Consider the following 22,746-nt stretch of genomic DNA (forward strand, 5'->3'; position numbering starts at 1 on the left):
ACTACTGTGTGCAAACCCCAGATCGTTAAACTAGCGCAAGTGTGATCGAGGGTGGGCATTTTCAGTCTCTGGGCAATATCCCAGAAGTCAATAACGAGAGCCAGACGTGACAAAAGCAACTAGATTGTTCGTATGGCGATAGTTTGGGGCAAGGGACATCCTTTCCAGGCAATTCATGCGACCCGCATTCTTTCATTTGTGTTGGCGTGACGCAGCTGAGTGGTTACCAGAAGAGATGCTTCACCTCTAGTTACAAAGCGAAGCACAATTCCTGATTAGGCCAGAGAACAGCCATGGAAAGTCGCTTCCCGCAAGGTCATTCTCGTGGCTGCTTTGTGAAGGCATCATCTGCCCTCGTGAAAAGATAAAAAAGCTCATTCCTTTTTCTCGTTGTGTATCTTTTGGACAGCTGCACGTGTAAGCTCCATATCCTCAGGGTATCGGATCTCCAGTTCTGCGTTTGCCACATAGTGCGTGCCAGAAAACTCCATGAAGTAGCGGCCGATGTCTGGGTGAGGGATTTCACCAGGCTCTGTGTTATGTTCCAGGTTTTCTGGGGGGGAAAAGAGGAAAGAATTACTGTATCCATGACCTACTAGAAAGAAATGGTTGGTGTCTGATACTATTCAGAGTGTCCACTGTCATTCAGTATTCAAGGTACTCAAGAAGAAAGGATCTACTCACCAGAGTTAACATGGTGCTGTGAAGGCCTAGTGAAAGAAAGACACGGACCGACAGACACAGACACACAGACACAGAGTGCTCAGTGGAACAGGCTTCCTCGGGAGGTGGTAAGCTCTCCTTCCCTGGAGGTTTTTAAGCAGAGGCTAGATGGCCATCTGTCAGCAATGCTGATTCTAGGACCTTAGGCAGCTCATAAGAGGGAGGGCATCTTGGCCATCTTCTGGGCATGGAGTAGGGGTCACTGGAGGTGTCGGTGGGGGAGGTAGTTGTGAATTTCCTGCAATGTGCAGGAGGTTGGACTAGATGACCCTGGGGTCCCTTCCAACTCTATGATTCTATGATCTTTACAAATAGGAGCTGTGCAGCAGCCCTGCAGTGCAGGTGAAGGACAAGAGCAAACCCTTTTGTTGTGTGTGCCACTGGTCCAGGAAGACACTGTTTGCAAGCAACCCCCAGGACCATAAAACTCCGGGTCCTCATGCAGCAGCAGTAAAAGCACGACACACAAAATAAAGGCTCACAAAATAGTGGGGCAGTGGCAGAAGCCCCACTGTCTTGCTACTTATTCGTGTTCCTGGATGAGCAAGAGAGGACTGGGTTTACAGGAGAGGAAACGGCTGCTGAAGAACTTGACAAAACAAAGAAGTTTTTAAAAATTTGTGAACTGATATGGTTGTGGATGTGTGTGAGCATGTAAGGTAGGCTACACTGAATAGTCACTGCCACATGGCAAGTACCATATAAATGGATGAGCTACCTGCAGGACATATCACATGGGGCAATTCCCTGGTACAAAATGTTGTGCATTGAAAGCTTCTAAAATAAGAACTCCACATAGTGAGACACAAATATGCTTTCTTCTACACAACTCCTCCTCCCAAAAAACCCCCCAACTGAGGCACAGGGAACTACCTAAGGGACCTAGACAATAAAGATCCTGGATTTAATAAAGATTGTGCAGTGTATGGACACAGGCACCCCAACACACCCGTTCATAGAAAGACGGAAATCTGTAGCTCTCCCTCGAAATGGGCAGCATGACATACATTTCCAAATGATTAACCTGCTCCCACTCTATTTAGAAAAAGAAAATATGGCACACTCGTCACCGAAGAAACCCTGTTTAAAAGAACAGCCTAGAAATGGAACAATTTAACACATAACAGCAATTTTAACACCTCACAGTTAAGACGCAGGGTGTGAAGTTTACACCTCCTAGTATAGGGCTGTACTCCAGCACAGAGCAAACAAAATGGGGGGCGGGGGACTACAACCACAACAGGATGTTAACTGGAGGGGCTTCTATTACCCTTTGACACACTCTAATCAACCTGGGAAAGGGTGTGTTTTTTGTTTTGAAGGGATGCCATGTTAATGAGGGAACTAGCTTGTTCTCTGTTGCTCCAGAGACTAGGACACAGAGTAATGGATTTAAACTAAGAAAAAAACGATTCCACCTAAACATTAGGAAGAACGTTCTGATGGTGAGGGCGGTTCGATGGTGGAATGCGCTGCCTTGGGGCGGGGGGAGTGGAGTCCCCGTCTTTGGAGGTCTTTAAGTAGAGGTTGGATGGCCATTTGTCGGGAGCGCTTTGATTGTGGGATCCTGCATGGGGTTGGAGTGGTTGGCCCTTGTGGTCTCTTCTAACCTTGTGTGATTTTGTGATTTTGTGATTTGGGGGGGGGGGCAGTAGATTTCCTGTAGTACCTAGATATGCGGACCTATGCTCACCAAATGCTTTCCTTTACTAGTATTTACTTGTAAGTGGTTTCATTTACTGGTCTAAATATTAATAAGCTGAACCAGGAGTAAACAATTCAGATGGCAGTGTTACCTAGTGGTTATAGTGTCAGACTAGGATCGAGGCGACCCAGGTTCAAATCCCAACCCTGCGACAGAAGTCTGCATTGGAGACCTTGGGCTAGTCGCATATTCTCAGCCTGACCTACCTCACAGGGTTGTTCTAAAGATAAAACGGAGAAGAGGACAGTGATAGAAGGTGCTTTGGATCCCTAACAGGGGAGAAAAGTGGTGTATGAATGAAGTAAATGGGAATGGCAGCAGCAAGGCAGGGAAGATCCCAAGGCAAGCAGCAATGGCTTCCAGGTGACCCTTTAGCACAAACCACTATAGCCAAAGAGCTGATGATGAGCCAAGGAAAACACCCCACACAGGTACAACTGAAACATAATGGTGTTTCTGCAAGAGCAATCGGAAGCAGCCGGCTTCCTACGAGGCTAAAAGGGGCCATTCTGATGCAAGCCCGGCCCAGTTCCTGTAATACAGGCGGTACCATGTGTTCCCAAGGACACGATTTTGACTACGTCATTCAGAATCGGAGGCCAAAAGTGGTAAACAGAATCGGAGGGGGGAAAGAACTGCTTCCACCAGCAACTTGTGCTGTGTTACACTCCACCCTCTAGTGGAAAACCCCAGTATTACTGATCAAAGTAATTCTTGCAAGTCCTGTTACAGTCCTATATTATCTTCAACGAGCAACGAGACAGGCCTTACATAGTACGACAACCTAATTATATACCACATACACAAGCATCAATGGTTTCTATCAACAAACTTCAAAAATCTGCACAAGGGAGTAGATGTACCGAGTCCTTGGTGCTCAGACAATACTTGCAACCAAAGTTACTTGTCGAAGGCTTTCACGGTCAGAGTTCATCGGTTCTTGTAGGTTATCCGGGCTGTGTAACTGTGGTCTTGGTATTTTCTTTCCTGACGTTTCACCAGCAGCTGTGGCAGTCATCTTCAGAGGAGTAACACTGAAGGACACTGTCCTTCAGTATTACTCCTCTGAAGATGTCTGCCACAGCTGCTGGCGAAACGTCAGGAAAGAAAATACCAAGACCACAGTTACACAGCCCGGATAACCTACAAGAACCAAAGTTACTTGTGCGTTTTAAACCCTCTCAAGACCCTTTCGCAGGGGGGTCTTGACTGAGAACATCCAACATGCTACGTGCTTACCTTGTGCAGCGTATCGGCAAGATCCATCTTCCACCAATACATTGTAGAAAGGTTGGTGGGGGCCATGAGGCAAGCTATGGACGTTCATGTTTCGAATCCACTCATGCCCCATCATGCAGGCTGGGTCCCAGCCGTAGATCACACAGTTATAGCCGTATCTGATTGGAAGAACAGAGAGAAAGAGCACAAAATTCAACCAACGGTTGAATCGGAGACCCTCTTAGGCGGTACGAGAGCTGCACACGCTGGGTGGAGAAATCAAAAGGGGCGGCACTGAGAACACAGATGGTTGAAATCAGTGATGCGGTAGGAAATCTTTCTGATGCTATATTTTTCCGTAGAAAGTTTTCCATCCCACATATATAGTCTTGCAGCACAACATCCCAGACAACTGCAGATAATCAGTCATGTTGGAGGGGCTAAATGTGGGATATGACGTACAGACAAATTTCAGTGCTTGAATGATGTATTTGTCTTCTTCTGCTAATGTTATTTAAATTTGGCTAATACAGCTTAAATATTTATTTTATTTATTTAAATCTGAATTGGAACCGGAAAAACCCACATCATTGGTTGAAATGAATAAACATGACATGGTATTACGTTGACGGGGCAGCTAGCAGCTTCACTGCGCGGGCACCTTGGTGCATACGTTGGCTCTTTAATGAGTTGGGGAAAGCGCCACGTGTGTCCTGCAACACCAAACATGACAGAGAAATGGTCAGCCTCCAAACCCACTAAGCATTTCAATGGATATGTGTACGTCTTAGGCCCAAGTCTCCACATGCAGCAGAGGTGAGACGGCAGAATGGATTTCACATCAGACTTCAAATGGGAGAATGCACTTTCGAATGCTCCTCTACGTGAAAAACCTCCCCACAAGTAGAAAACCAGCACACCAGGGAACAGGTTGGGCTAAACCCTCTTAGGGCTGTTTAGTTTGGCAAGAAGGTGGTTAAAGGGTGACATGACAGAAGCCTATAAAAGTATGCATGGTATGGAGAGAGTAGACAGGGAGAAGCTTTTCTCCCTCTCTCACAATACTAGAATGCGGGGACATCTGCTGAAGATGGAGGGGAAGAGATTCAAAACTGATAAAAGAAAGTATTTCTTCACACAACGCATAGTTAAATTGTGGAACTCCCTGCCCCAGGATGTGGTGATGGATGCCAACTTGGAAGGCTTTAAGAGGGGAGTGGACATGCTCATGGAGGATAGGGCTATCCATGGCTGCTAGTAAAAATGGATACTAGTCATGATGCATACCTGTTCTCTCCAGGATCAGAGGAGCAGACCTATTATATTAGGTCCTGTGGAACACAGGCAGGATAATGCTGCTGCAGTCGTCTTGTTTGGGGGCTTCGTAGAGGCACCTGGTTGGCCACTGTGTGAACAGACTGCTGGACTTGACGGACCTTGGTCTGATCCAGCAGGGCATTTTTTATGTCCCTGATATTCTAGAGTTTGGTTTTTTTTTTTAAAAAAAAATTGCCTGGAGATTTTAAAGGGTTATTTCCCTTCAAAAATAATGGTACCCCCTCTCACTGTTATGGTCCGAAAGTGGGGAGAAAGCAGACAGTATCACTTCAGGCTGCACATCGGGGTTCTGCTGCAGAGGGAGACCCAGCCAGGGACTGGGTGAAATTTCGTGTCCTGAGCCGACTAAGAATAACGTCGTCAAATCAGAAATTGAACAGTGTTCTTAGACAGCTAATTTTATCCCTCTTCTTATGGCGCACAGATGGGTGAAAGCTGCAGGAAACTGTCATCTCCCCACCACCCCCAACACCACAAGGCTAGCTGCTTGTATACTGTTTGCATCACAATGAAGGGTCTCCTTTGTGTTAATCCACTTTAAAAAAGGTAAAGGGAGTCCCCTGTGCAAGCACTGGGTCATTACTGACCCATGAGGTGACGTCACATCCCGATCTTTACTAGGCGGACTGTGTTTACGGGGTGATTTGCCATTGCCTTCCCCAGTCATCTTCCCTTTACCCCCAGCAAGCTGGGTATTTTATCGACCTTGGGAGGATGGAAGGCTGGGTCAGCCTTGAGCCGGCTACCTGAAACCAACTTCCGTCGAGATCGAACTCAGATAGTGAGCAGAGCTTGGACTGCAGTACTGCAGCTTACCACTCTGTGCCATGAGGCACTTTTTCATTCACTTTAGTTATGCTTATTTCATCCATACCAGATTGTATGTATGGAGCAGTTTTCAACTCCTGAAATTAGCTGGACCCTACAGAAAGCATGCTCCTAATACAATAACCAAACAACAGAGACTTAAGAGTATTTTTTTTTACATAAAACTTCCACAACATGAGAGTTGAAGTGCAGTGATGCAAGAGGGCAGGGTTTTTTCCCCATGAATATGCACCCCTTGCTTAGTGAACACCCGGCTTGTGGGTAAATGTGTGAGCGCTGAATCCACAGCGAAATCTGTGAGCAAATCCACTGTGCTTGAAGTGACGTCAGGCAACATCTAGTCAAGATGTTGGATCTGACACTGCTTACTGTTTATCAAAACAGTTTCCATCCCAACCTTCCATCCCAATGTACACCCCCAGGGTGGATTATAAGAGTTTTAGATCAATCCACAGCTATTAAAACATTCACACCACAAAAATACACACACACACTATTTCCACCCCATATCTATCTATATAAAAATCTAGCAGCCAGCTAACAAGATAACAAAGAAGCCAGCAATATCAGATACAATATAAAACCATTACTTCATGCCAAGAACACGACAGCCGGCCAGCAACAAATGCACTACTTATACATTCAAGGCTCTGTCAAAGAGGATCATAATCTCTAATTTATTCATTTAGCTCATTTACTGCGCATTCCTGAGCCACGCTGGCGGCCAGGACGAAAGTCCTCTGGAGGCTGGTGAAGACCTACGCCGGTGCAAGGGCCCACAGCACTGGCATCCGGGCAGAGTACACTGGCGTTTGTGGCAGCAAAGCCGGTGTGAAGGCCCAGACGATAGTCGCCGGCCGCGGCAGCACCACGCCAGGAAGCCAACAGAGCCTTCCGCCGGTGTCTGGACGCTGGCAAAGGCCATGGTGTTCCTTGGGCGACATGGTGCCGTCCTGGGGGCGGGGCCACCTTTAGGCGGCCTCCTAAGCTGTTACAGCTCAGGAACGCCCCCTTTTTTGGGCCGAGATACGCCACCTTTTAGATGGTGTATCTCCTGTGCAACCCTATGAGGGTTGCATGGATTTTTTATGCCGGGCAGAGGTTTCAGCAGGGCTGAAACCTCCTTAGGAGGCAGTGCCACTGCATTGCCTCCTAAGCCCGGCGCAGGCATCCCCCTCAGGAATGCACAGTGAGAGCTCACTTTACGGCTACAAAAAGCAACCAAGAAGGCTTAAATAATTTTTTAAAAACACAGACATATCAAACTGGTATTAAAAGGTAGATGTACAAAACCAAGAAAAGACTCAGAATCAAAAGACTAAAATGCTTCATTAGAAACAACTTAAAAGCAGTACAAATAGAACACAACAATAGAAGTCATGTAAAAAGAAGAAGAGTTGGTTTTTATATGTTGACTTTCTCTACCACTTAAGGAGGAATCAAACCGTCTTACAATCATCTGCCCTCCCCCTTCCCACAACAGACACCCTATGAGGTAGGTGGGGCTGAGAGAGCTCTAAGAGAGCTGTGACTAGCCCAAGGTCACCCAGCTGGCTTCATGTGTAGGAGTGGGGAAACCCACCCAGTTCACCAGATTAGCGTCTGCTGCTCATGTGGAGGAATGGGGAATCAAACCCGGTTCTCCAGATCAGAGTCCACCGCTCCAAACCACCGCTCTTAACCACTACACCAAGCTGGCTTAGTGTATGCGATTTTCAATAATGTCCCCCTGGAAACCCTGCTCTAGCTTTTTCCTGAAAACCTTCTAATCAGTGAAATTAATTAGTTCTTCGACTGGGGAATGAGAAGAAGGATGAGATGGACTCACCTCTTGTGCTTCATAACCAGGCCAACAGAATAGCAGACATCTTTGTGCTTCTCATCGGAGTGGAGCTTCACGTCGGGCCCCACTTCCTCTTTCCGCCGTTCAATGTGTTCCAACGTATGCTGGACTAAATAGCCCACCGCCCCATGCTGGGAAGGGTCCAAGGCTTGAATGTGCTGCAGAATGTCCAGAACCTTTGGTACAAGGAAGCAAAAATATGGCGCTGCTGTAAACAGCTACAGTCCAGTTAAAAACTCACCTGATTATGCCCCGTTCCAACTTCGAAGATCTTTGTTCTCAACAGGGAATGATAGCCTTGCTCTGCCCATTCTCCAGAGGACTAAGTGATGAAGTCCTATAATCTCCACGCGAGAGCAGCCCTGTTCTACTGTACACTAGTAGCAACGGAGCTATCATTAGAAGTGAGGGAGCATTCTAATAGCCTTCCCAACTGGAAGTCACAGCTATTATGGCATGGGACTAGTAGGTGGGGCTTATTTGAAAATAATCCGTTCGTTTATTTAATTACTTCACTTATAGCCTACCTTCTTCCCCAGAGGGCCCCCAAAGCAGCTTACGCTATTCTCCATTTTATCCTTACAACAACTCTGTGAGGTGGGTTAGGCCAAGAGTACGTGACTGGCCCAAGATCAATTGGCAGAGTGGGGATTTGAACCTGGATCTCCCAGACCCTAGTCCAACACCCTGGGATGGACAAGCAAGTGAACCTGGTCACAAACCAAGCTGCTAAACGAAGTCCTAACATAGTTGATGCGATTCTTTTTCTCTTCGTTTTATAACAGCTGTTTATCGTTATAGCCCCAGGTCCATAGAGCCTGGCTGATGCACAGAATCATCTTTCATTTTATAGCACAGGGGTCCACAGATGGGCCTAGAACAGAGAGAGCTTTTTAATGTTCATAAATATTTCTCCTGTTAAGTATCTGCAGAGGGGAAAAAGGATATTGCCATCTACACATAGCTGGTATCGATCTCTGAAGTGTAATGAACACACTTTTAAAAGTGGTCGTAAAATTATGGGAAGCTGTTAGTAATCGGAATCAATGGCGTAGGATTAATTGGTTTGTCTTTTTTTCTAAAAATGGGGGGTGGGGAGAAAGGGGGAGGCTGATAAACTGGATTAGATTCCAATCAAACCTGCAACACACCCCTGGTTTAAAGTTCTGTTACAGAACAGAAGATGCTGGTTCAGAGAACCAGGGCTATTATTAATAACTGAAGTACTAGGTTGAGTCTAGGGTGGGGAGTATGGTTTAAGGCATGGCTTAAGCTCCTCAGAGAAAAGGGAAGTAGTGGGAGGCAAAGCTTGTTGGTTTGGTTCTGAGGTAACACCAAACCACGTTTGGCACTAAGCGAATGGACTGGGAAGTCGGGGATCATGCAATCCCTTTTCCACCCCTGAACACCACGGACGAACTAATTCCCTGATTTGTGGCAAACCCCACCTGGTGTTCATTATCGTTTGTGCATGCCCAGCAAATGAGGACTGCACACTAGAAACAAACCACAGTTGGCCATCCTTGTTTGCAGGGCCAACACACAACATGGTTTCCTTGCACACATGACAACAAACTAAGGTCTGCCACCATCCAGGAAAAAGTAATCATCATGTAGTGTGAGCCTGGAGCTCTTTCTAGGCTCCTGCAGGTAGCATCAAGCCAGGGAGTCCTGTGGAGAGAAGCCTTAATCTAATCCTTATACATGGACCGCAACCTATTCTTGGCCCTTGGGATAAATCGGCATAAATGCAGATGTACAAATTGAAGTACCTTTTCTGGCCAAATTCCTAGGTGGAAGTACAGTCTTGCTTGGAGCATTAGATGCTGCACATTGTCTGGATACATGGCCAGGTACAGATCCAATGAGTCTCTCAAGAGCTGGTAGGACTGATCAGTGCTTTCCCTATCAACAGAAACATTCAGGTTCAATGGTTCTTGTAGGTTATCCGGGCTGTGTAACCGTGGTCTTGGAATTTTCTTTCCTGACGAGGTTCAAGTTAACCATTTCACATACATTCATTATCATAGCCTTTAAGACACTACATTCCAACAAAAAAATTTTTTTGCTCAGGAGTTACAGTTTTTGTGAAGATTCCTTTTCTCATTCACAAAAAGGAAGCACCAGCAAACGTTCAGGAGAAAGTAGCACATACTGGACTGCGTCTGGACTTGACTGCCTCTCTGGATAGTCCTCTTAGTTGCAAAACAAACAGCCCTAACTCCACAGGCACAAAGATGCTGATGCTGCCAAACCACCCCAGAGCAACAGTCCTGAGCTATCACAATTTCTTGCGCAGCTTTGTAAGGGATGCTCAAACCTCACCTATCCTCTCTGTCCTAGGAGTGACTCTTACTGACCTGTACCCTGGTATGCACTAATTTATTTATGCATGCTTATATCTTGCTTTTCTTCCACTTTGGAACTCAAGCTGGCTTATATAGGATTCCCAGGTCGCATCCACACACCTGGCCGGTCCAGACCTGCTTAGCATGGACCTTCTTTGGGACCTTCAGACAACCGCTGGGGTTTTGCATGCATGAATGCTCTCAGGAATTTTTTTTTAATGTGGAAGCGTCCAATCATGAAAGTTCCCTCTGCAGCGGCTCAGATTTTTCACACACAGCTTTACTACCTCACTGAATATCAGGCTCCAGTGTCTCCTACTTCATGTGACCCTAATGGGCACCAGGATGCTGCATGTCTCCTCCTAGTTCTATAAGGCTCATTTCCCAGACAAAGAAGAACATAGTAACCTTAATTTAAGGCCTGTGAGCAGCACCAATAGCATTTAAAACTCTTTCCAGCCTGGGAATGAGTGCTAAGGGCTCTATTGCCATTGCTTCTCCTAGAGGGCTTGAACAGGCAAACAGTGCCCCAGGCACCCTTTTGGGCCGCAAATGTCCTAGTGAGGTCTTACGAGATTGTGCATGTTGCTTCTCCAAGCCTTAAAAAGGAGGAGGAATTGGTTTTTATATGCTGACTTTCTCTACCTTTTAAGTAGAATCAAACCGGCTTACGATCTCCTTCCCTTCCTCTCCTCACAACAAACACCCTGTGAGGTAGGTGGGGCTGAGAGAGTTCAGAGAATTGTGACTAGCCCAAGGTCACCCAGCTGGCTTCATGTGGAGGAGTGGGGAATCAAACCCGGTTCTCCAGATTAGAGTCCACCACTCTCAACCACTACACCCCGCTGGCTTTCGAGGCAACACATACACACCCCTCTGCAGTGGAATCTTCAGCAGTCCTTAGCAGCCTGAAGAAAAACTCTGCAGTAGTTGAAAGGAGATCCTGCCACTTGCCTAGATGAGGCCAGCTTAGCTGAAACTGCTGAGGCTGAGTCAGGCCATCGGCTTACCTTGCTCACCCGTGACTCCAGTGCCTTAGTAGAGGTTCTAGGACAGGGGTGGGGAACCTTTTTTCTGCCAAGGGCCATTTGGATATTTATAACATCATTTGCGGGCGATACAAAATTATCAACTTAAAAATTAGCCGGCCAATACGTTTCTCCATGGCCTGGGTGGGAAAGGGTTAACACAATTTCTTGGGCGGTCCTAGCAGCTCCATAGCTAATGACTCTTCTGCAAGGGGGGAAAAAGGTTCCTTTTCTCAACAAAACAAACTCACATCTGCCTTGAATAGAGGTTATTCCTGTCTGCAGGAGGGTACGGATCACCAGTCTTAGATCTTTCTGAGCTAGAGATCTGCCAGGACCCACGAAGGGCCAGACCAAATGATTTTGCGGGCCTTAAACAGCCCCCGGGCCTGACGTTCCCCACCCCTGTTCAAGGGCCTGAACCTGGCACCTTGGCGACTCTTACCGTTTCCCGATGTTCAGCAAGTTGCCCACCATTCGCTGCAAAACTTCCTTTGCCGTTGCCACACCGTAGAACTCCCCTGTCACGTGGTGCCCAATCAGGTACTCGCATTCCTTCACATTGAGCTGTTTGCCCCTCCCAAAAGCATCTATGTAAGTGTAGTCAAAGATGTCCGTGCTTCTGAATGAAAGGCCGAGGAAACAGGAACTTAAGGGCAAGGCTTCACAAGGCAGAACACAATTTTCACTCTGTTTTTACAAAACAATGGCATTCAAGGGCACAGAAGCGGATGAAGCCGCCAAGCGGGGTGGCTGGTCCTTCTAGATCAGGGTTGTCTTCTCTGACTGACAACTCTCAAGGGGTCAGCAGAGAAAGGCCTTTTCCAAGACCTGCTGTGCAAAATGTTTCAACCTGTAGACTTATTTATATCCTGCTCTTCTCCCCAAAGGGGACCCATGCAGAAGGCCAGATCCAAACACCCAAAGATCTAAATAAAATAAACAGTTACTGCAATATAGTCGCTGGGAATGCTGGACCGGGATCAGAGAGACACTGCTCAACTTTGAAGCTCATTGGGTGACTTCGGGCCAATTGCTTTCTCTGCATACGGCTGCGGGATTCTGCTTCGCTTGGTGCAAAGTGTGGCAGAAATCCAAATCGCCTCAGCTTGGGACTACACACAATACCTGCTGGTTGATGAGTGCCTGCAGCACTGCAACCACGGTTCCCGGACCTGAATGACATCACTGAAACCATCCCTTAATTGGGTCCTTCATGACCAGCCCCGGCTAATCGTAATGCCATTTAGAAGGCCCTCAATGGCCAATTCGGAAAATGGATGGGCACTTTGCGCGCAAACGTCGGTCACCAGCAATTATTTTGCGCGTAAGAGTAAAATGAAGCCATTTGTTTTTAAAGGGAAAAAAATCTATAAAAATTATGAAGAGTCAAGAGGGGTCTACGAGCAAACGCCGTTATCTTTTACCCTCTGGAAATTTACTGCTATTCATTACAGACAGCTGTCCTCTTGCAATCTTGCAACACCAACAAAAAAACCCTCCCCAGTGAATTTATAACCTTTTATGCATGTGTTGGCCGACTCTTTAGCGGCTAGCGAGACCATCCTGCAATATCACTGATGTCCGGCTTCGACATGGCAAATAATAGGATGTTTTAATCGAATGCAATCATCTTTCTTTTGTAGCTTGGGGGGGGACCTAACCATTACTTCATCATTTGGCAGTGGGGGAAACTAGAAAGCAGCAACACAAGATGTTGAAACATTTTGCTGCCTGCGATAGCTGCTGCTCTCACTCTCTTGCCAGTTTGGAGATCAGCTTCCCGGTGGGGGAATAAAATGGCTTTGGACAGCAGGAACTTTAAAAGCTTACCCTTCTGTCCCTTGGCACCATCTGAGCAAGAAGTGACTGGGAAAGTTGACAGGCTCCAACCTGACTCCCAGCTGCCTGGCAATGGTCAAATAAAGCACAGACAAGCTGATCGGGATTCCGGTCCGGTGGATCAAAACCTGAAAAGAGATGCTTAGAACAATGTGAAGCTTAAAAGTCCGAGGGCTCTTTGATCTGTGATTTTAAAGGAGGGAGGGGGGAAAGGAGACCAGTTTATAGTCATGAAATACAAAAGACCCCCCATTTTTAGGAACATTAAACCAAAAAGACTCAGAGACCCGCTAGTAAATATGCAGAAAGATATCACAGAACAGGTGACAGCAATCTGTCTCTTTAAGGCATCGGTCCAAGCTGACATAAGCCGCACATTTGTACAGGAGAACGAGTTAAACGGGAAACTCTTTTCTTTGGTCAGAGTTATTCAGCAGAGATCTGCTTACCTGGTGAATGTATGAATTCAGAGAATTGTAATAATCCACCTCGTTCCCTTTGTATTTCAGTTGTTCATACAGGACGTAGTTCATGGCATCCAGAACTTGCCTCTGAAACTCCACCTCAGAGACTTCCTGAGAGACTTCTCCTGAAACATCACACAATTAAACACAAAAATCAAAAAAACGCCTTATAATCACCTTCCCTTTCCCTCCCCACAACAGACACCCTGTGAGGTAGGTGAGGCTGAGAGAGCTGTGACTAGCACAAAGTCACCCAGCTGGATTCAAAAAAATCAAAAACATAAAACAAAACCCTGACCAAAAACAAGAATCTTGTCTTATTTTATAATTGGCCAACTTTCTGCTCACACTGTCTCCATTAAGAACTCACACCAAGTCACAGTTTTTGTTCACAACACTTTGGACTCCAAACAAAGATCTGGGCTTTAAAGCAGGATCTACTGTCTCAAGAAGAAGAAGAGTTGGTTTTTATATGCCAACTTTCTCTGCCACTTAAGGAAGAATCAAACTGGCTTACAATCACCTTCCCCTCCCCTCCCCGCAACAGACACCCTGTGAGGTAGGTAGGGCTGAGAGAGTGTGACTAGCCCAAGGTCACCCAGCTGGCTTCATGTGGAAGGGTGGGGAAACATATCCAGTTCACTAGATTAGCCTCCGCCACTCATGTGGAGGAGCAGGGAATCGAACCCGGTTCTCTAGATTAGAATCCTACGCTCTTAACCACTACCCCAGGAGCAGACTTAGGTGGTTTGGCAAGTGGAAATAGTAGAATTCAAGGGATCTTAATGAAAGAGAACCAGAGCTTAAATAAGAATAAGAAGTTCAAGAACTTAGAAGTGCAAAAAGTGCTTCTTCTCCTTCTTCTTCGTCGCCCTCAGTACATTACCAATATAACATCTAGTCCTAACTTATATGGAGCTTTTTCACTGAGTTGCAGAAGAAGGAATGATAAAACCAATACCTGCTTTTGAGGTCACGCTGGGATGCCGAGGGTGTTTAGACTTCAGAAATGTACGAACTTTAGCAGCAATATCATCAATCTGGGCCTGAACAGTCTCAAGGCAAATGTCTGACAAAGGGTTACAGTACTGATCGATTAATACAGCGCCTAGAAAAAGACAGCAGGCACACACACAAAAAAAACCCCCATGATTTTGGCTTGTTAAAACGTCACACCCATTAAGACTGCTTTTCAATAAAAACTTTTACTTTAGCATCCAAAAAGATACCAGCATTACTGATTTTGATACTGTATGTGTGATATGGATACATGTTGTAGATTTTGCTCTTTTCACCATCTTGTCCCTTTAAAAAGCATTGGATATTTCTTCTCTGTAGCTCATCTTTCTACCCTAGATACTGAGTTGGGTATTTGAAGCTGCGTGTCTCCAATTTAGACCTACATGGTAACCATTAAGCTGTGGTAGCTCTCAGGTATCATCTTCTGTGGGTGTAATTTTGGCCTCCACTATGGCAAGGCCTTTTCAGTAGTTGTCCCAATGCCATAAAAATATCCTCCCACCTACTTGGCTCCCTCATTTGCCATTTCAAAGACGCTGAGGAAAACGTTATGCCAAGCATTAGAGAGGAAGGCCTCTGCTGATTTCAGGTAATCGGTGTATAACAGTGTTCAGTTGGTTTAATTTTACTGTTTCAGCAGATGACTATATTATTCCTAACCTGCAAAGCTTTTTGAAAACTGACACCATGAGGTGGCAGGAACATTTATTTTTAAAAGGTCAAGAAGTTAAATAAATAGATTCAATTGACATTATGATTAGGGATGCCATCTCTGGGTTGGGAAATACCTGGAGATTTCTGGGGCGGAGCCTGAGGAGGGCAGGGTTTGGGAGGGACTTCAATGCACTATAATGCCATAGAATCCACCTTTCAAAGTGGCCATTTTCTCCAGGCGAACTGATCTCTATCAGCTGGAGATCAGTTGTCATCCCAGGAGATCTCCAGCCAGTACCTGGAGGTTGCCAACCTTAACTATGATGGAGACAGACCGACAAAGCAAACTGATAAATATATTTGGCTTAGCAACTAGATAAGAACAGAAGGAAACTATTTCATCAACAATATCTGAGAACAAAGGAGAGGGAACAGGATAGGTTTTTTTCTCCCTTAAAAATGAATACAGGTTGGAGGCCAAGCCCTCAATAAAGGGTTTATTGAAATGTATTTCGCTCATCAAATCCAGATATAAGAAACACCCCCCAGCCCGGACTCCACACACAAGGATTCCTCTTTATTTTACTTATCTCCATCAGGTCACTGCTAACCTTCCAAGAAGGACTGTTCATCTGCTGGGCGTTGAAGATATGCCTTCAGTTTTTTTAAAATATTTTGTTGCCGCAGGAAGTAGAGAATTTTCTTTGCATAGTACTTCCAGGTCAGGCCTTTCCTACAAAGCATAAATAACCATTGGGATGAACAATCACTTGGGAAAATATCATGGAAGAATGGAATGGAAAGAGGCAAACTGAAAACTCTGGATCAACTTCTGTAAAAACATCTAATTAGGCACTACAAGAGTAACACAGAAGCTATAGTTGGGTATCTAAAAGGGCAAAGCAGAATCTTAATAAAATAGTTCAGCTCTACTGCTTAAAACACACACACAATCAATAATTTTAGACTCTAAAACATGAGCTCATCTATGAGACAGGGACAGAAAATTGCAGTGTAATTAAAATGTCCTCATGGTGGTTTTTTCCTATTAATTTTATTAAATTTCAGCATGCACCAGAACACTGTCACAAACAGGAAAGAGACAAATCTTTGAATGCAGGGTTTTTTTTAATCCCACTCTCTTCCTCTCTCTGCCAGTAAGAATTAATATCTGCAGTTACCACAATGTGCAAAGAAATTGCATGTGGATCATCCAGAACTGAAAAAGAAAAGGTATAATAAAAACCATTACCCCCCCCATACCATGCAAAGGATCTACATCCCAAAAAACAACACGGCTACCATGCATTCCTGAGCCATGCTGGCGGCCTTTGGAGGCCAGCGAAGGGCTGCTCCAGTGCAAGGGCGTAAAGTGCCGGCGTCCGGGCAGCATACACCAACGTTTGTGGCCCCAGCACCGGCGTGAAGGCCCAGACGCTGGTCACTGCAGCGCCGGGCCGTGACGCCGTCGGAGCCTTCTGCTGGCGTCCAGACGCTGGCAAAGGCCACGGTGGGGTCCCGGGAGGCGTTCCCGGGCTATCACGGTGCCGGCCTGGGGCCAGGGCCTCCGTTATGGCTTGGGAACGCCCCTTTTTTTGTTGAGATACGCCACATCTCTCCCGTGCAACCCTATGCGGGTTGCACAGATTTTTGGCACCGGGCGGAGGTTTTGGTGGGGCAGGCATTCCCGTCAGGAATGCATGGCTTAACATGCTCTACAAAAAGAAAAAATGCCTCCGCAACCCTCTCAGGAGGACCATTCCATACTGTTGGTTCTATAAGCAATACTACCCTTGCTGAGGATGACAAGGAGCAGATTGATTGTAGGGGGGTACAGCATAGACTATCCAATGAACATAACTGATCCGTAAGAAATGTGGTCCATTAGATACGGGGACAGTAGACCATAAAGGGCTTTAAAGGTAAGAACCAGCATCTTAAATTGGGCCCACTGGTTTCTGTCCCCTCTGGCAAGCGATCAAATTCTGCAACCTGTCATCCTCCAGTCAATCAGGATGCGCAGTAGGAACAGATATTTTGTCAGGACATCTTCCAGGGAAGTGATTTAGTGTAATGATAGTGAATGGCAAAGACCACAACATAATCAGGGGATAATTAGCATATATTTCTGCTTAATAAGGATGTGTGTGGCAAAGGCTCAAATGGCACTAACCAGAAACCTCATCAATACGAAGTGTTAAGCTGCAGCTGCAGCAGATTTGGAAGACAAAACACAAGGCAACTGTTACCAAACAAGTCTCGGCATGGTCTGAGAGCAGACACTTTAGCTCAAAGAAAAAGCTCTGCAAGCAACCCCCCCTCCAAGTCTTTTAAGATAAAAAAGGCCATCCATATAAACCATTACTTAGGACTTTCTTTAAAACCAATAAAGAGCAGAACTACTCATTCAGGGGAGATCCACAATCTGGGCCTCTGCAGATCAGTAGCAAACACTGAGAGTAGGTGTCGTGAGTTAGCCTGAACTCTCCTCGGAAGAAGAGGAGGAAGGAGTGGCAGAGCAGGGTGATGCACCGGTGGAAGTCTTACCAGGGCAACTGGACCATAGGTCTGAACCAGCAAAGACGACAGATGTAGAAGAAGGTGGTACATATTGGTAAGGAGCAGAGGAACAGAGAAGGTTATCACCTCCAGACCCGCCCAGCCCGGTTAGCCGTCAAATATCAAAGGTTCGGCTCAGTTTGCAGGAGAGGTGTCGCGAGATTGCAGGGAATTGGTCGTAGGTATTTGCAGGAGCCGACACCAGCGAGTGATGCAGAACAGCTGGCCCGGGAAGGGAGTGAGGAGGAACAGCCATAAATCTTAGGCTGGCCAGTCAGTCAGTGTGGGAACAACTTTGCTAATTACTACAAGCTCTGCTGCTCGTGCTGAGATCTCTGCGCACAGTATTATCTTGCTTAGGTGCCAGCTACCAGCTCTTGCCCTTCTGGTGTCCATGCAGAACCTGGGAGGACCGAGCCTAGACCTTGACACAAAGGAACTCGTACTGGTGAGTGAACCTGTTCCTTGTTTAGAGTGCTGCCTTGGTTACGCACTCAGTCCACCCACACTACCGGGAAGAGTAAACCGCGACAGGCTCTGCTCCCCTCAGTACTCTCCATTGCTGGGAGTGGAGTCAGAGGCCAAGCACCTCAGCCTGGTCCCTGCCTGTACGCAACAGTAGGGTGCGATTTGAAGCCGAACAAGAAGAGTTGGTTTTCATACCCCACTTTTCTTGCCGAATGGAGTCTCAAAGCGGCTTACAATCACCTTCCTCTCCTCTTCCCACAACAGACTCGTGAGGTAGGTGGGGCTGAGAGAGTTTGGAGAGAACGGTGACTAGCCCAAGGTCACCCAGCAGGCTTCATGTGGAGGAGTGGGGAAACCAACCCGGTTCACCAGATTAGTGTCTGCCGCTCTTAACCGCTATACCACGCTGGCTCTCATGGGAGGTAAATAAGTCTTCAGCTCTTGCCACTTACAGTCCTCTTCTACCACAAGCCACTGTTCCTTGCAAGATAGCAAACATGCACCTGGGATCCAGATGGGGGGGAGTTAGCCCCCTCTCTTGCGTCCACTGCTTCAAAGCACAGCCTTCCACCCCTTTGCAACACAGTGGAGACCTGAGCTCCCAGGCTACTGTCTCCAACACACACATCATTCCAACCAAACAACTGACATGGGCAGCAAGTTCACCAGACAAGACAGCCTCATCAACATTACTGTTTTTCATTCACAACAATGGATGTTCTGTCACCTGAAGCTTAAACTCAAAATATGGGGGCTGCTGAGGGACAGCGGCCAAGAAAATTAACTGGTGATATGGCGGGTCAGATTATCTTGGGGGGGGGGTTGGTACAGAGGCATCTCCAATCCAGGAGACTGCCGCTTCAGATCTCACTGACAAACTAAGTGGTTTAGTTCTTTGCCCCAGCGTGGTGTAGTGGTTAAGAGCGGTGGACTCTGATCTGGAGAACCAGGTTTGATTCCCCACTGCTCCATATGAGCGGCGGATGCTAATCTGGTGAACTGGATTAGTTTCCCCACTCCTACACATGAAGCCAGCTGGGTGACCTTGGGCTAGCCACAGCTCTCTTAGAGCTCTCTCAGCCCCACTGACCTCACAGGGTGTCTGTTGTGGGGAGGGGAAGGTGATTGTAAGTCGGTTTGAGTCTGCCTTAAGTGGTAAAGAAAGTTGGTATATAAAAACCAACTCTGTCTTTCTGCCTTAGTCCTCCACAGTTTCAAGCACATGTTTACAAACAAAAGCCAAAACCTTGAAAATGCCCAAGAATCTGTGAAAAAGTGATCCCCTCTTTCTAGCTCTTTGGCTCAGCCTCACCTTCCTTCCATGTTAAGGATGGACATCAGTTCATCCTCAAAGAAGTTACTTGGGCACTCCAGACTCTCAATGTCGCTGAAGCCATCGCAGGGAACCTGGAAAAAGAACGTAAAGTCATCTCATTGCTAAGGAGTTTCAAAGTCCTTCAAAAGGAAATTTTTCTCTTTTTTTAAAGAATATTTTATTAACATTTTCAAACAAAAAGATAACAAACAAACATATACATACGCTCACATCTTTACCATTTACACTTACTTCAGGGGTCAGTTTATATCTGAAACATTACTCTGTTAATATGATATCTATTTAAAAATTCTATTTTGCTCTAAATATGTCTTGCAATTAACTTTTTCCCTTTCTCTATTAAATTTTAATCTACATTTTCCAGTTAACGTATTCTAAATAACATTCCCATTTCTTCTGTGACTCTTCAATTATTCTTTCCATTAGCATGTTAGTTAGTCTATCCATCACCACAAATTCTTCCATTTTTTGTTGCCACTTTTCTAGATCTGGGATAGTTTCTTGTTTCCATGATGTTGCCAGCACTATTCATGCCGTCGTCGTCAGATAACGAAATAGTTCTCTATGGTTGTTTTCCAAGTTTTCCGGGGTTTGTTTTTTTTTGCACAAAAGGAAAATTTTCAAACTCAGTTTACTATATGGTTTTAAAAGAGAGCCTCCATCTCTCTTTTGGCTCTGATGTAGCACAACTATGTTATTAAAGGGCAACAACAGAAGATGTAAGAATCAGGATCCGAATTCTTTCCACACAAAACACCAAAAAAGTGCCACTTTGTTTTTAGCTGGGGCTGTCTCAGAGGCCATTTTTAAGAACAAATTTACCCTCAACACTAAGAATGAATAGAATTTTACTGACAAATATTCACTGTTAAAAATACACAATCAAATGGACAAGAACATATAACAGAGGAATACTTATATATAATTTTGTGAACTTGTTATTTCTTCTTAAGAACAGTCTCTGATGAACAGCAATGCAGGCCAGACTGAGTTGTCACTTTTCCTGGAAAGAATTTTGCTACGCACTTGCTGAAATGTTGTTATCTACTGGAACGAAGGCTTGGATCCAATAGTATTATAATTTTTATTTTTACATTTTAAACTCATCCTTCCTCTAAAGCACCGAAGGGTAAGGGTAAGGGTACAAATCTCTCTATTTTATCCTTAAAACAACTTTCTGAGGTGGAGCAGGAAGAGTGAAAGAGTGACAGGCACAAAGTGAGGTTCATGGGTGAATGGGGATTTGACATTGGAGCTTCTCACAACAACCCTGTGAAGTAGGGTAGACAGAGAAAGTAACTGCCCTAAGGTTGCGCTTTATGGTTGAATGGGGATCTGAACCCAGGTCTTCACTGTCCTAGACCAGTATTATAACCATTACATCATATTATAACCATTATACAACATACAAAAAAAGCTCATTCCATCTCCTGCTACAGTTTCCTAAAGTTCTTGAAGGTCAGGGGACCCTACTGAATGATGGAGGATGCAGCACAGGCGAGGGATAGCAGGAACTGGCAGACACCAGAATTGGCAAAAAAGGGAACCTGCTGCAAACTTTGTGTTTTCCACTTGTTCTGTTGCTCCAGTGGACCCAAATTACCGAAACACCAAACCTCCAAAGAAGCAGAAGGAAAGACAAAAAGTAAGGCAAGATAGACTGGTACACAGACTGTGGTCAGAACAAACAAGAAAATCTTACATGTTCTGAAAAGAACCTTTTGGAGAACGACGCTACAATTCTTCTTGCTTCCAAGCCAGCTTTGTGTCGTTCTTTATATTCTTCCAGCCAATTGATGCTCTCTGTCTGGTTGTAGTATTTCATTAGCAATGGCCACCTACATACAAGGCAAATAAAGCACAATGGTTAGCAGTTGGGTCTTCCTGTAGTTGATGAAAACATGGACAAGCTAAGCTGCTGAGCCCCCAGGTTCATTCCTTCTCCATATAATTAATTTATAGAGGAACGATAAAAGGTTGTCCCATTTTTAAAAAAGGTATTAAAGTAGAAGAGAACGTTTTCAGAACTGGCTGTTGACCTTGTGTAAATGACTTCAGAAACTGTTTATGCTTTCATGTAGCAGAGCAAAGCAATTCTTCAAGAAACCAAACAGATACTCGCTAACTAGACCAAGCACCCACAAGGAATTTGGGTACAACCAGCCTGGAATATAATTCACCCAGTTTAGTTCTTTTTCTCCTACCAGCAAAAAAAGGCAGATTTTAGGTGTTTCTTTATTTGAAATAGAGCAAAGCCTAAAGCCCATTAAAAGGGCAGATTAGTTTTGTGTTTTTATTTATGGTCATTTGACCAGCAGATAAAAAATGTTAAATGAAAACGGCAGATAAAAAGGGCTGCTGTGATCCAGACACGTACTAGCAACTTTCACATTAGTTCTAGGAGAACAAAATCAATCCACCCTAAAATGAGTAGACATCTTTTGCTATTTCCTTCTCAAACAAAGAAATAAACTGTTTAGCTACAACCTACTGTCCTAATCATCACAAGATTTCTCACATTCAAATGCTCAGATACACAATAGTAAATATAAACAGCCGCCTAAATGTGACTGTTAGAAATCACCGATGTATGAATGGAAAAAGGGACACAGATACATATTTTGTAGTTCTACTTATAAAAGTAACTAGAACCTAAACAAAAGACCTGTTCACAAGGTCCAGGGAATGCATATACAATCCATGTATGGTTGCACTTCATTTTTCCTTTTATACACACACACACACAGACAGTGCATTCTTGAGAGGAATGCCTGCACCGGGTTTAGGAGGCAATGCGGCTGCGCTGCCTCCAAAGGTGGTTTCGACAGGGCCAAAACCTAAAAGGTGGCGTATCTCGCCAAAAATAAAAAGGGGTGTTCCCGGGCCTAAAGGTGGTCCCGCCTCCAGCCCGGCGCTGGAACGCCCCGGGAACGCCTCCCGGGACACCAACGCAGCCTTTGACAGCATTTGGATGCCACCGGAAGGCCGCATTGGCGTCCCGGGCTGGCACTGCCGCGGCAGAACCCTGCGTCCAGGTCTGCCTGCTGGCGTTTGGCCCACTAAGGCCGGCATTAGCTGGCCGGACGCCGGCGCAGGGGGCCTGGATGCCAGCATGGCGCCTTCCTGAGGGCTTTCGCCCTCAGATCTCAGGAATGTGCTGTAAGTATCTCTCATGTTACATTCAACATATGTGCAGGTGAACATGTTACTCAAGCCCTATATTAATCCAAATACTGATCCCCAGTTTCATTTGCAAAGTGAACACGCATTGGCTCTTTCTTACAGATTGTGCATGTCCATACAGGATGTCCATGTGTCCACTGTAACATGAACAGGGCAGTGTCTGTAACTGATGACAGGGACCCACTACCC

General features: G+C 45.6%; 1 protein-coding gene across 1 annotated transcript in view; it reads right to left on the minus strand.

Annotated features, from left to right (window-relative positions):
• Nucleotides 1-374: 374 nt before the first annotated feature.
• FBXO21 (F-box protein 21) overlaps nucleotides 375-22,746 on the minus strand; it is a 33,281-nt gene continuing 10,909 nt past the window's right edge. The window contains exons 2-12 of the mRNA XM_056859485.1: nucleotides 21,077-21,212; nucleotides 19,351-19,445; nucleotides 15,623-15,744; nucleotides 14,299-14,445; nucleotides 13,323-13,462; nucleotides 12,865-13,001; nucleotides 11,477-11,653; nucleotides 9,428-9,560; nucleotides 7,641-7,831; nucleotides 3,668-3,825; nucleotides 375-553 (exon numbers count right to left, since the gene is read on the minus strand). Of these exons, the coding sequence (XP_056715463.1) occupies nucleotides 375-553; nucleotides 3,668-3,825; nucleotides 7,641-7,831; nucleotides 9,428-9,560; nucleotides 11,477-11,653; nucleotides 12,865-13,001; nucleotides 13,323-13,462; nucleotides 14,299-14,445; nucleotides 15,623-15,744; nucleotides 19,351-19,445; nucleotides 21,077-21,212 (1,615 nt within the window). The remainder of the gene's footprint in view (nucleotides 554-3,667; nucleotides 3,826-7,640; nucleotides 7,832-9,427; nucleotides 9,561-11,476; nucleotides 11,654-12,864; nucleotides 13,002-13,322; nucleotides 13,463-14,298; nucleotides 14,446-15,622; nucleotides 15,745-19,350; nucleotides 19,446-21,076; nucleotides 21,213-22,746) is intronic.

Source organism: Euleptes europaea, chromosome 13 (genome assembly GCF_029931775.1).
Source record: "Euleptes europaea isolate rEulEur1 chromosome 13, rEulEur1.hap1, whole genome shotgun sequence".
NCBI classification, from domain to species: Eukaryota; Metazoa; Chordata; class Lepidosauria; order Squamata; family Sphaerodactylidae; genus Euleptes; species Euleptes europaea.